This window comes from Salmo salar, chromosome 02, assembly GCF_965601325.2.
Source record: "Salmo salar chromosome 02, fSalSal1, whole genome shotgun sequence".
NCBI classification, from domain to species: domain Eukaryota; kingdom Metazoa; phylum Chordata; class Actinopteri; order Salmoniformes; family Salmonidae; genus Salmo; species Salmo salar.
Window position 1 is genome coordinate 88204755 of NC_138292.1, and position 14200 is coordinate 88218954.

Here is a 14200-nt window from a genome sequence, read left to right on the forward strand (position 1 = left end):
TAAACATCTGAAATTCACCCTCACCTTTGATGTGCATGAAACAAGTTACCCGATGGTTGGACTTTTCTCATTAATCATCTTAAATACTTAAACTGGAAATCAACCAATCCTCCATTGTTAACGCAGTGGAAAGGTCAAATGCTTTATTATCTAAACATGTAAAGTGGGTGACGGAGAGAAATAAAATGGTTAGGTTATGGTAAAGTTTATAAAATATAAAATAAAATATTTTTCCCAAAAATTGTTTTAAGTCCCAATGCAAAGTTACACCTCACTGTTCTATTTTTTGGAGTTATTACATAAAACCAATCAGAATTCAGAAGAATGATAAAGTCAGGTGTGATGTAATATGGAGGACCAGCCTATTCCCTATGATGTAAACTACAAAATAAATAACTTCAAATGTATAACTTCAACTTAAACCATTCGTTTGCACTCATGACTTAAGTGATTAAAGTTTTGGAAATACATAACGCCATCTATCCAAATATCAAAGAATGTTAGCTATATGCAGTTATCTTAGCCAGCAAGCTAACATTAGTTATTTAGCCAACCAGCTATTAGCCTAACCAGCGTAGCCAATCAGCACGGCTATGGTCAGCGAGCTGGAGCCCAACTCATGGAGACCAGTTAGAACCCAACTAACAAAACCCAACTAAAACATGACTGCAGATCAAAAGAGCAGAGACATACAGAATGATGGTAGGGAAAATCCCCAACATCCAAAATAGATAGATTCCAGATGTCAGTCAGCTCGCGCCCTAGCAGTAAGCCAAGGTGGAAAACCTCACAAAACTCCTGTAGTCTAGTTCCCAGAGAACATGCTGAAAAGTAGTGATGGGGAAAAAACGTCCTGAAGCATTGACGCTTTCCAGCTGATTGTGTCAAAAATAGGTTCATTAGTCTTGGCTTTGAACAACACAGAATTTAGAACAGCCAAATTATTAGAGATAATGTTCCACACACGATATCGCGTTCGCAGCGTAGCCTTTATGTCATCTACTAAACCACTGGCCATGTTCGAGAGCATCAAATCCATGCTGCATTGTGGGTAAATGGTTAATGGCTGACTGATTTATAAATAATAATGAGTAATTATTTATGATGCAAGGTGATTTATAGATTTATAGATCAGTCAGTTGGCAGTCGCCTGCACTTTCGGCTGCAACATCAAACCAATCAAACCAAATTAAATGTTATTTGTCACATTCGCTGAATACAACAGGTGTAGACCTTAAAATGAAATGCTTACAAGCCCTTAACCAACCATGCCGTTAGAAAAATAGAGTTAAGAAAATAGTTACTAAATAAACTAAAGTATAAATAAAATAAGATAAAAAGTAACAATAAAATAACAATAACGAGGCTATATGCAGGGGTACAGGTAAGTCGAGGTAATTTGTACATGTAGGTGAAGTGACTCATAGAAAATAAACAATGAATAGCAGTAGTCTAAAAAATGTTTAAAAAAAATGTAAATACTCCGTATGCTGAGCAGTTGACAGTCACAATAATTTAGGTTAGGTTCAGTCAGGACTCATATACCAAAGGCTGATCCTAAAGTAACCTACCCAAGGCCCTACAAGAGGTTCAGCCAGGACTCATATACCAAAGACTGATCCTAAAATAATCTACCCAAGGCCCTACAAGAGGTTCAGTCAGGACTCATATGCCAAAGGCTGATCCTAAAGTAACCTACCCAAGGCCCTACAAGAGGTTCAGTCAGGACTCATATACCAAAGACTGATCCTAAAGTAATCTACCCAAGGCCCTACAAGAGGTTCAGCCAGGACTCATATACCAAAGACTGTTCCTAAAGTAATCTACCCAAGGCCCTACAAGAGGTTCAGTCAGGACTCATATACCAAAGACTGATCCTAAAGTAATCTACCCAAGACCCTACAAGAGGTTCAGTCAGGACTCATATACCAAAGACTGATAGCAAAGTAATCTACCCAAGGCCCTACAAGAGGTTCAGTCAGGACTCATATACCAAAATGCTGATCCTTAAGTAACCTACCCAAGGCCCTACAAGAGGTTCAGTCAGGACTCATATACCAAAGACTGATAGCAAAGTAATCTACCCAAGGCCCTACAAGAGGTTCAGTCAGGACTCATATACCAAAATGCTGATCCTTAAGTAACCTACCCAAGGCCCTACAAGAGGTTCAGCCAGGACTCATATACCAAAGACTGATCCTAAAATATTCTACCCAAGGCCCTACAAGAGGTTCAGTCAGGACTCATATGCCAAAGGCTGATCCTAAAGTAACCTACCCAAGGCCCTACAAGAGGTTCAGCCAGGACTCATTTGTGGATGAGGTTCAGAATGTGCGATGGCTGGAAGTGTGTAGTGAGGAGGATCCTGAAAGGGCACTGAGTGTGTTTATGAAATGATTTATGAGTATTGTTGATAAGCAAGGCCCCAAAAAGAAAACGGACTGAGGTCAAACGATGCCTCAGGGATTGCTGAGCTGAGAAATGGAACGGTTCAACTTAATGAAACCGAAAAATGTAGAGGACAGATCTGTCTGATGAGCAAAGTTATTGTAGATGAATACATCTAGTGACCAAGCTAGACCAGTTATTGTAGATTAATACATCTAGTGACCAAACTAGACCAGTTATTGTAGATTAATACATCTAGTGACCAAGCTAGACCAGTTATTGTAAATGAATACATCTAGTGACCAAGCTAGACCAGTTATTGTAGATTAATACATCTAGTGACCAAGCTAGACCAGTTATTGTAAATGAATACATCTAGTGTCCAAGCTAGACCAGTTATTGTAAATGAATACATCTAGTGACCAAGCTAGACCAGTTATTGTAGATTAATACATCTAGTGACCAAGCTAGACCAGTTATTGTAAATGAATACATCTAGTGACCAAGCTAGACCAGTTATTGTAAATGAATACATCTGGTGACCAAGCTAGACCAGTTATTGTAAATGAATTCATCTAGTGACCAAGCTAGACCAGTTATTGTAAATGAATACATCTGGTGACCAAGGTAAAAAGAAAGGATATTATCATCACTAAATCAAGGCTGATGGAAAACATCTATGGACAACTTTGGTTCAACACAAGTGGCAGACATGTTTGAATTCCTATCCATTATAACATTCATTACCAAAACCACCTGACATTGCAAATTACTTTAATTACTATTTGACGGGTCATGTGGACACATTGAGAAATGAGTCCAACTGACGGCTCCCTGAATCGGACCGTAGAGTGAAGGAAAAACAGCCAAGAAGTGATCAGCATATGTGGGAACTCCTTCAAGACTGTTGGAAAAGCATTCCAGGTGAAGCTGGTTAAGAGAATGCCAAGAGTGTGCAAACCTGTCAATAAGGCAAAGCGTGGCTATTTGAAGAATCTCAAATATAAAATATATTTTGAATTGTTTAACACTTTTTTTGGTTTCATAGTTTTTGGTTTCATAGTTTTGATGTCTTCACTATTATTCTACTATGTAGAAAATAGTAAAAATAAAGAAAAACCCTTGAATGAGTAGGTGTTCTAAGACTTTTGACCAGTAGTGTATATTATGTTATATAATAAATATGTAATAACATTAAAACAACTGTTTGTCCTTATAGGGATCCAGATTGTGACTACAACTCAGTTACTAAGTATTTAACCACACTGTGTTGTTACACTGGTGAGTAAAAACTCATGCTTCCTACACTTTAACTTCTTGTCTGAAAATTAAAATATACATTTTACTCAACTGCGTTACCCACTCCAGTCAACAGATGGCGGTGTGGGAATTTAAGGCAATGCTGTTAGTGTGACGTATAATGTAGTGGACGGAACGCTTCTTTCAACAGCAGCAACAGTTAGTCAGCCACCTCGTTAGCTTGCTAGATAAAATAGCCGAACCAATAAAGCTCTTTAGGCGCTTTAGTGTATATTAGCCACTGTGTTTTAAACCCAGATTTCATATTTACGGTGTTGTTGTTATTAGTCAGCTAGCGGGCTGGTTAAGTTAGCATTAGCCTAGCTAGCTAACATCTCCGACCATGAGTTCACTAAGCTACTCTCCTCCTGCTAAAGAAGAAGAGGTCTGCTGGACGGAGAAAGAAGCTCTCGTCAAAGAGGAGGAGGAAGAGAAGGATGTTACAATACAACAACAAGTAGAGGGTGAGGCTGTTACCGTGAAAGAAGAAGAGAAAGACGTTTCAGTTAAAGAAGAGGAAGAGGCGTTCAGAGTGAAAGAGGAGGATGCAGTTTTTGGAGTAAAAGAGGAAGAGGGGGGATGACTGTCACATCCAAAAAGGAGGTGGGGGAAGAGGAGGAAACTGGATATCTGGACCCTGTTTCCCAAACGCATCTTAATGCATCCAATGGTTCTAACAATGAACTTAGCCATAAGATGGTTATGAGAAACCGTTCCCTGATTACCACTAGTAAGTACTGTCTTAAATACAGAGGCACAAACTCTGCAGTTGTTGAACTGATGTTTGGTGTTAAAGGGGAAGTCTGCAATTGCTACATCCATATTTGGACTTTTAAATTATTTATATATAGCCATTGATTCTTGAAGAATATAACACATGCCTCATGAGCTTAGTTCAACTGTTGTACCCCATCAGAACCCCAAATAAGCTTTTTTTCTCTCCAATGTTTAGAAACAATGTAAATCAACACTGTATAGCCTCAACATGGTTAAAACTATTATGTTGATATCATGGATAGTCAGTCCTTGCATCCATAGGCCTGTCTATGCATTTGAGACTAGTTACATTTCTCCAGACCCATCATCATCTTATTACCAAAACAGTGTTTTAACTGCAGATTGGTTGATTGATTGATGTGGGTTTTTTTTTAAACAGCAACAAAATGGCTGCCCAGAGACTTGGCGTAACAGTAACATCTTGGCGTAACAGTTATAAGGTGTTGGCTTGACAGTCGCTGGACCCAGGTTTGAGTTCAGCTCAGGGCTACCTCCTGAATTCACTACACTTTGAATACAAATACTGGCCATCCATATTGTGATAATGATAGTTTAACCAGGTTTCTAGGATATATAGTATATTCTAGAATTCATCCATGATGTCATAATGATAGTTTAACCAGGATTCTAGGCTGTATAGTATATTATAGAATTCATCCATGATGTCATAATGATAGTTTAACCATTACATTTACATTACATTACATTTAAGTCATTTAGCAGACGCTCTTATCCAGAGCGACTTACAAAATGGTGCATTCACCTTATGATATCCAGTGGAACAACCACTTTACAATAGTGCATCTAAATCTTTTAAGGGGGGGGGGGGGTTAGAAGGATTACTTTATCCTATCCTAGGTATTCCTTAAAGCGGTGGGGTTTCAGGTGTCTCCGGAAGGTGGTGATTGACTCCGCTGTCCTGGCGTCGTGAGGGAGCTTGTTCCACCATTGGGGTGCCAGAGCAGCGAACAGTTTTGACTGGGCTGAGCGGGAACTGTGCTTCCTCAGAGGTAGGGGGGCCAGCAGGCCAGTGGTGGATGAACGCAGTGCCCTTGTTTGGGTGTAGGGCCTGATCAGAGCCTGAAGGTATGGAGGTGCCGTTCCCTTCACAGCTCCGTAGGCAATCACCATGGTCTTGTAGCGGATGCGAGCTTCAACTGGAAGCCAGTGGAGAGAGCGGAGGAGCGGGGTGACGTGAGAGAACTTGGGAAGGTTGAACACCAGACGGGCTGCGGCGTTCTGGATGAGTTGTAGGGGTTTAATGGCACAGGCAGGGAGCCCAGCCAACAGCGAGTTGCAGTAATCCAGACGGGAGATGACAAGTGCCTGGATTAGGACCTGCGCCGCTTCCTGTGTGAGGCAGGGTCGTACTCTGCGAATGTTGTAGAGCATGAACCTACAGGATCGGGTCACCGCCTTGATGTTAGTGGAGAACGACAGGGTGTTGTCCAGGATCACGCCAAGGTTCTTAGCACTCTGGGAGGAGGACACAAGGGAGTTGTCAACCGTGATGGCGAGATCATGGAACGGGCAGTCCTTCCCCGGGAGGAAGAGCAGCTCCGTCTTGCCGAGGTTCAGCTTGAGCTGGTGATCCGTCATCCACACTGATATGTCTGACAGACATGCAGAGATGCGATTCGCCGCCTGGTTATCAGAAGGGGGAAAGGAGAAGATTAATTGTGTGTCGTCTGCATAGCAATGATAGGAGAGACCATGTGAGGATATGACAGAGCCAAGTGACTTGGTGTATAGCGAGAATAGGAGAGGGCCTAGAACAGAGCCCTGGGGGACACCAGTGGTGAGAGCGCATGGTGCGGAGACAGATTCTCGCCACGCCACCTGGTAGGAGCGACCTGTCAGGTAGGACGCAATCCAAGCGTGGGCCGCGCCGGAGATGCCCAACTCGGAGAGGGTGGAGAGGAGGATCTGATGGTTCACAGTATCAAAGGCAGCAGATAGGTCTAGAAGGATGAGAGCAGAGGAGAGAGAGTTAGCTTTAGCAGTGCGGAGAGCCTCCGTGACACAGAGAAGAGCAGTCTCAGTTGAATGCCCAGTCTTGAAACCTGACTGATTAGGATCAAGAAGGTCATTCTGAGAGAGATAGCAGGAGAGCTGGCCAAGGACGGCACGTTCAAGAGTTTTGGAGAGAAAAGAAAGAAGGGATACTGGTCTGTAGTTGTTGACATCGGAGGGATCGAGTGTAGGTTTTTTCAGAAGGGGTGCAACTCTCGCTCTCTTGAAGACGGAAGGGACGTAGCCAGCGGTCAAGGATGAGTTGATGAGCGAGGTGAGGAAGGGGAGAAGGTCTCCGGAAATGGTCTGGAGAAGAGAGGAGGGGATAGGGTCAAGTGGGCAGGTTGTTGGGCGGCCGGCCGTCACAAGACGCGAGATTTCATCTGGAGAGAGAGGGGAGAAAGAGGTCAAAGCACAGGGTAGGGCAGTGTGAGCAGGACCAGCGGTGTTGTTTGACTTAGCAAACGAGGATCGGATATCGTCAACCTTCTTTTCAAAATGGTTGACGAAGTCATCCGCAGAGAGGGAGGAGGGGGGGGGGAGGGGGAGGAGGATTCAGGAGGGAGGAGAAGGTAGCAAAGAGCTTCCTAGGGTTAGAGGCAGATGCTTGGAATTTAGAGTGGTAGAAAGTGGCTTTAGCAGCAGAGACAGAAGAGGAGAATGTAGAGAGGAGGGAGTGAAAGGATGCCAGGTCCGCAGGGAGGCGAGTTTTCCTCCATTTCCGCTCGGCTGCCCGGAGCCTTGTTCTGTGAGCTCGTAGTGAGTCGTCGAGCCACGGAGCAGGAGGGGAGGACCGAGCCGGCCTGGAGGATAGGGGACAGAGAAAATCAAAGGATGCAGAAAGGGAGGAGAGGAGGGTTGAGGAGGCAGAATCAGGAGATAGGTTGGAGAAGGTTTGAGCAGAGGGAAGAGATGATAGGATGGAAGAGGAGAGAGTAGCGGGAGAGAGAGAGCGAAGGTTGGGACGGCGCAATACCATCCGAGTAGGGGCAGAGTGAGAAGTGTTGGATGAGAGCAAGAGGGAAAAGGATACAAGGTAGTGGTCGGAGATTTGGAGGGGAGTTGCAATGAGATTAGTGGAAGAACAGCATCTAGTAAAGATGAGGTCAAGCGTATTTCGTGCCTTGTGAGTAGGGGGGGGAAGGTGAGAGGGTGAGGTCAAAAGAGGAGAGGAGTGGAAAGAAGGAGGCAGAGAGGAATGAGTCAAAGGTAGACGTGGGGAGGTTAAAGTCACCCAGAACTGTGAGAGGTGAGCCATCCTCAGGAAAGGAACTTATCAACGCGTCAAGCTCATTGATGAACTCTCCAAGGGAACCTGGAGGGCGATAAATGATAAGGATGTTAAGCTTGAAAGGGCTGGTAACTGTGACAGCATGGAATTCAAATGAGGAGATAGACAGATGGGTCAGGGGAGAAAGAGAGAATGTCCACTTGGGAGAGATGAGGATTCCAGTGCCACCACCCCGCTGGCTCGATGCTCTAGGGGTATGCGAGAACACGTGGGCAGACGAAGAGAGAGCAGTAGGAGTAGCAGTGTTATCTGTGGTAATCCATGTTTCCGTCAGCGCCAGGAAGTCTAGGGACTGGAGGGTAGCATAGGCTGAGAGGAACTCAGCCTTGTTGGCTGCAGACCGGCAGTTCCAGAGGCTGCCGGAGACCTGGAACTCCACGTGGGTCGTGCGCGCTGGGACCACCAGGTTAGAGTGGCAGCGGCCACGCGGTGTGAAGCGTTTGTATGGCCTGTGCAGAGAGGAGAGAACAGGGATAGACAGACACATAGTTGACAAGCTACAGAAGTGTTGTTTCTTGTATTATTGTCTCCTGTGTCTTTAGAGAACTGTTTCACTTTGATATCCTTTTTCTTCTGAATAATAATAATAATAATAATAATAATAATAATTTAACCAGGTTTCTAAGCTGTATAGTATATTCTAGAATTCATCCATGATGTCATAATGATAGTTTAACCAGGTTTCTAGGATATATAGTATATTCTAGAATTCATCCATGATGTTATAATGATAGTTAAACCAGGTTTCTAGGCTATGAAGTATATTCTAGAATTCATCCATGATGTCATAATGATAGTTTAACCAGGTTTCTAGGATATATAGTATATTCTAGAATTCATCCATGATGTCATAATGATAGTTTAACCAGGTTTCTAGGCTATATAGTATATTCTAGAATTCATCCATAATGTCATAATGATAGTTTAACCAGGTTTCTAGGCTATATAGTATATTCTATAATTGCCAGTGTAGATTTCCTGTGGGGGTCAAATTATTAGAGCTGTTGATAAGTCATTGTATAATATTCAGCCAATTTTTTTCATGCCATTACGTTAAAGGCGAAACATACCTAGATTCAATTACATTCATGAATTGGTTTGAAACGTTTGTTTTAAAACCTTCTCAACGTTGTTCCCTTGACGAATTTGTAGAAAACAGTTTGTCATAAAACACTTTTTTTATTTATTTAAATGAAACCTTTATTTACCTAGCCAAGTCAGTTAAGAACAAATTCTTATTTACAATGACTGCCTACCCCGGACGACTCTGGGCCAATTGTGTGCCGCCCAATGGGACTCCCAATCAAGGCCGGTTGTGATACAGCCTGGATTTGAACCAGGGTGTCTGTAGTGACACCTCAAGCACTGAGATGCAGACCGCTGCGCCACTCTGGAGCCCCAAAATCATGTTCTAGTGCTGTCCCCAACTAAAATACATCTTGGCCAACCAAGACTCATCTGTTCTTTCTACCAATCACCCCATGTGTTTTTATAAAAATCAACTATATGTACTGAACTGGTCTGATATACTATCAGACATTCCCAAATGGGCACATTTATAGGCCTACATTTGTGTGCAGGACAGGTAGACTAGTCCTACTTCTATATGTGTAATCAGGTGTGTGTCCTTACTCAACATTGACAGGAGTGTTTCAAACAAAAGACAATTAATAAATTGACAAAACTGACGTATCTTGCGGGGTCAGGTCTGGGTGGTCTGCAAAGGGCCGTTTCATTTAGTATCCGTTTGGGTTGGCATGGGGAATGATTGTATTTCCCCATAGTATGTTGTACCGAAGTTGACCGACTGAAAGGGAGTGTAACTTTGACTATAATTACTGTTCCCTGAAGGAGGGAAACGAGGTGCAACACCTGTTTGGCCCCACCTCTTCCTGGGTCGGTGAAGAGTGGTATTAAATTTAGGAATAAACCCGAGCCTCACAATCATCACCTGTGGAAGGCGGGGCTTCCAGCGAGGCGTGGATTTAATAGTATGTTGTACCTAGTTTCCCTCCTTCAGGGAACAGTAGTTATAGTCATAACGTTAAGCTTGTCATATGATGAACTTCAACTGGATCTTGCTGTGGGACAGTTTGTTGTATTCAGATCTCTGAAATGCACTCTAACTACGTAACATTTAGTGTCTCCTTATGTTACGCTGGGAAAACAGTTTTCATGGGCACAGAAATCCTAAATCATTTCAGAGTTTGCTAAATCCAATGGTTCTAACCGAGAGTCACCTTAACTTTATTGACAACTCCCAAATGGATACTGTCATTAACGTGGTTGTTCAATAATTTCACATAATACTTAATACTGTAGATGTTTAGTTAGTCACATGTTCAACTATCATTAGCTGATCCAGGAAATAATTTTCTGAATTCCAGTCAAATGACAAACATCACGACATGCAACAACAATCAAAGTGCTTCTTCATTCATTACACAGGTAAAGACAGTTATGCCGTGCTCCACTTTCCAGTATGTCTGTAGTTATTGTGGTTCGGTGAAGTTATGGGTCCTACAGTAGGTCTATGTTATTGTTAGGTGGCGTTATGGGCCAATTTGTTAAACACTTAGTGTACAAACCCTCAGTTTCAGGCTGATGGCAAAGCTAGCCAAAGAGCATTTTTCTAGTTTAAATGTTTAACTATAAAGGAGTTGATTTGCGACAATAACACAAACATATTAACCAGGACATTCAAGCGAGCCTTACAATTGTAATCCAAAAGTAATGTGAAATACACTCATAAGCAACCTGGAAATGGAGGCTATTTTTGCTGTCAGCCTATGAGAACTCCCCTGAGTTTTCCCCCACGGTGGTGAATTAGTGAATAGACACAGAGCTTAATGTGAGTTTCCTTGAGTAGCACTCCCGATCTTGCGCTGATAGTAAGCTGTAATATTCAGAATACATTGTGAAAAACTAAAATCTTCGCTCACCATTTTTGCTCCAGGCAGATATACTACATTTTAACTAGCGGTTTCCTTATTAGCAGGGAGGAGTTTCTGCAATCAAATTGTGTGTGCATTGCCCTCGTCCTGCAATTTTATCAAACACAGAAAGGGGCCTTTATTGGAGACCAAAAGTTGTCTGGCACACTGCTTAGGATGTCAACAACTTTAATAACTTATTTCTAGTTACCACTAATGTGAAAACAAGACTAAATATGACTTGTCGCTAACTTGACTGTCTTAATTGTCAAATAATTTAAACAACTTCTTAGGGATATGGGGCAGTATTTTCACGTCTGGATTAAAAGCGTGCCCAAAGTAAACTGCCTGCTACTCAGGCCCAGAAGCTGGTATATGCATATTATTAGGAGATTTGAATAGAAAACACTCTGAAGTTTCTAAAACTGTTTGAATAATGTCTGTGAGTGTAACAGAACTGATTTTGCAGGTGAAACCCCGAGCACAATCCATCCAGGGAAATTATTTTTTGAGGTCAATCTGTTTTCCATTAGATTTCCATGGTATGCCCTTTTCAATAGGAATCTGGTTGCAGTTCCTATGGCTTCCACTAGATGTCAACAGTCTTTAGAAATTGGTTGATGTTTTTCTTTTGAGAAATGAAGAAGTAGCCTTGTTCTTTCCATGTGTCACTCCAGGTGGACTCTAGTCTTTTGGTGCGTGCGACCTGGAACGCGCTTCACTTTTGTTTTCGTCCGGTATTGAACACAGTTTATCCCGTCTTAAATTTGATCTATTATTTACGTTTTACGATACCTAAGTTTGGATTAGGAACGTTGTTTGAAATGTTTGGACCAAGTTTACAGGTAACTTATTAGATACTTTGTAGTCATGTTGGGCGAGTTGGAACCGGTGTATTTTCTGATTCAAACGTGCCAAATAAATTGACATTTTGGGGATATAAAGAAGGAATTTATCAAACAAAAGGACCATTTGTGATGTTTCTGGGACATTTTAGAGTGCCAACAGAAGAAGATCTTCAAAGTTAAGGCATGAATTATATCGTTATTTTTGAGTTTTGTGTCGCACCTGGCTGGTTGAAATATGATTTTCATGTGTTTGTATGCGGGGTGCTGTCCTCAGATAAGTGCAGTTTTCACCGTAAAGCCTTATTGAAAGTGAACACTGCGGCTTGGTTAACATGAAGTTAAGCTTTATTTTGATGTATTATACATGTATGTTTTGTGAATTTTTATTATGAGTTTTTCTGTTTTTGAATTTGGTGCGCTGCAATTTCACTGGATGTTGTCAAATCAATCCCGTCACCAGGATCTGAGCGGATCACTAAGAAGTTAACAGACGTCAATTGTTGTACAACTTCATGGGTATGCTCTGGGCATCACCTTTTACTTCAAATATACAGTGGATTTCTGATATTTTGGGTTAACCATCTGTCTGATTTTGTTGTTCACACAGGAGAGAGACAGGACTATCGTGGATCCTCTGGGGAGCCTCAACAACATCATGATGCTGACAGGGCAGAGAAGAGTCTCTCCAGATCAGAACACCTCAAGAAACACCAGCAGAGACCCACAGGGAAGAAATCTAGTTTTACTCAACAAACCAACCTCATAGTACATCAGCGGACACACACAGGAGAGAAACCTTATAGCTGTGATCAGTGTGGGAAGAGTTTTACTACATCTAGCCAGCTGATATTACACCAGAGAACACACACAGGAGAGAAACCTTATAGCTGTGATCAGTGTGGGAAGAGTTTTACTCAGCTACAAACCCTGAAATCACACCAGAGAATACACACTGGAGAGAAACCTTATAGCTGTAATCAATGTTTGAAGAATTTTACTCAGCGAAACGGCCTGATAGTACACCAGAGAACACACACAGGAGAGAAATCTTGTAGCTGTAATCAATGTGGGAAGAGTTTTACTCACCTAACCAACCTGATAGTACATCAGCGGACACACACAGGAGAGAAATCTTATAGCTGTGATCAATGTGGGAAGAGTTTTACTTGGCTAAACAGCCTGGTATCACACCAGAGAACACACACAGGAGAGAAATCTTATAGATGTGATCAATGTGGGATAGGTACTCTGATAAAAGATCTCTGATTAAACATCAGAAAATACATGAAGGAGTTTCATGATATCAATGAAATAATGTCACAATGTAGTATGTTTTTAATATTGTGGAAGTTTTTTTATATTTTTACAATAGAATGTTTTAACATTGTAGTAGGAGTATTTTAAATAATGTCAGAATATAGAACCCTTAACGTTTGCCCCCTGTTAAATGATTTTAGCCTCAGGGGAAAGATCCAAGCTCTGAAAGTGACTAACAAAAAAAGAGTTGTGTTACACTTACCACGTTGGTGACACACTGGAATCAAAATGCAACACTTCAAAATGTAGCTAACTGTTTTCTACAAGTTGTCCTCTAACCAGGGATGTACACATTATTCCCAGATTCCGTGTGGTTTTTGAGCTGTTAGTTTTAACAGGACATGCAACCTCATCTCCCTCCTGTCACACAAATGATTTCAACGTGATATTGATGAGTGATGACAGTTAAGTGTTGCGTTCCTTTGTTTAGCGACCCCTACATTTAAATGTATCACTCCCAAATGTAGCTGACTGTCTTCTGCAGGTTGTCCTCTAACCAGTGAGGTAAAATATATCTCCCATTTCCATGTGTTTTGTTTTAGTTGTGTTAATTTCAACAACATGTAGAACTGATTTCCCCCCTAATAGATATCAGTGATTTATTGCTACTTGTCAAAACAACAGCGTTTTTGGTGCTTGTGCAGTTTATAAGGAGCTTGTTTTAAAAAATACAAGTAATATGATTATTGTGGCAGATGTTTGTGTAAATAGTACATTTTATGTTTAGGTTTTCAATATATCACAAACTGTTTCTGCATATTGGTTATTGATTTGGACACGTTAAAACTGTGTTTTGACAGTGGGGCTATCCCACCTAGCAAAATGTAATAGAAAATAATAATATGTTTCCTCTTGAAGTCAGACATGTCTGTGGTAAGGACAACTTGGGTGGGCAGTCAAAAAGATTTGTGTTTTGCGTTTAGCCACTGCGTTGCCATGGATCACAATTTATTTTGACTGGACTTTTTTCCGTATTGGAGATGAGTTTTGTTTGAGTTCTAGAGTTCTGATTCTTAGGAAGACAAGTTTTATATTGTAGAAGGTGAAGCTTTGTAGTTGATTATCATGTGGAGTGGAAGTTGTTTTCTGTTGGTGGTGAGCAAACTCGTACAACAAAAATACAGGATATATTTGTTGTCTTAAGGGGGAAGGTGTTACAGGCTTTGGTTTTTCCATTTATGTTTTGAGGTTGGACTTTAGCACGTATAGCTCGTTAGCACGTAGGACGAACTGATTGGTGTCACCTCGTTAGTCAGTATGTGTTACACCTGTGCTGGCTTGTCCATCTCGTTAGTGGGAAGGTGTTTCACCTGAGCTGGTCCAGGTTCTATTTA

At 41.7% G+C, this 14200-nt stretch overlaps 1 protein-coding gene across 1 annotated transcript; it reads left to right on the top strand.

Annotated features, from left to right (window-relative positions):
• Positions 1–662: 662 nt before the first annotated feature.
• LOC145863948 (uncharacterized) lies at positions 663–13596 on the top strand. Its single transcript, XM_082968518.1, has 2 exons — positions 663–702; positions 12157–13596. Exons 1-2 carry the CDS (start codon positions 663–665, stop codon positions 12813–12815), a joined length of 699 nt encoding a protein of 232 aa, XP_082824644.1. The 3' UTR covers positions 12816–13596.
• Positions 13597–14200: the final 604 nt, after the last annotated feature.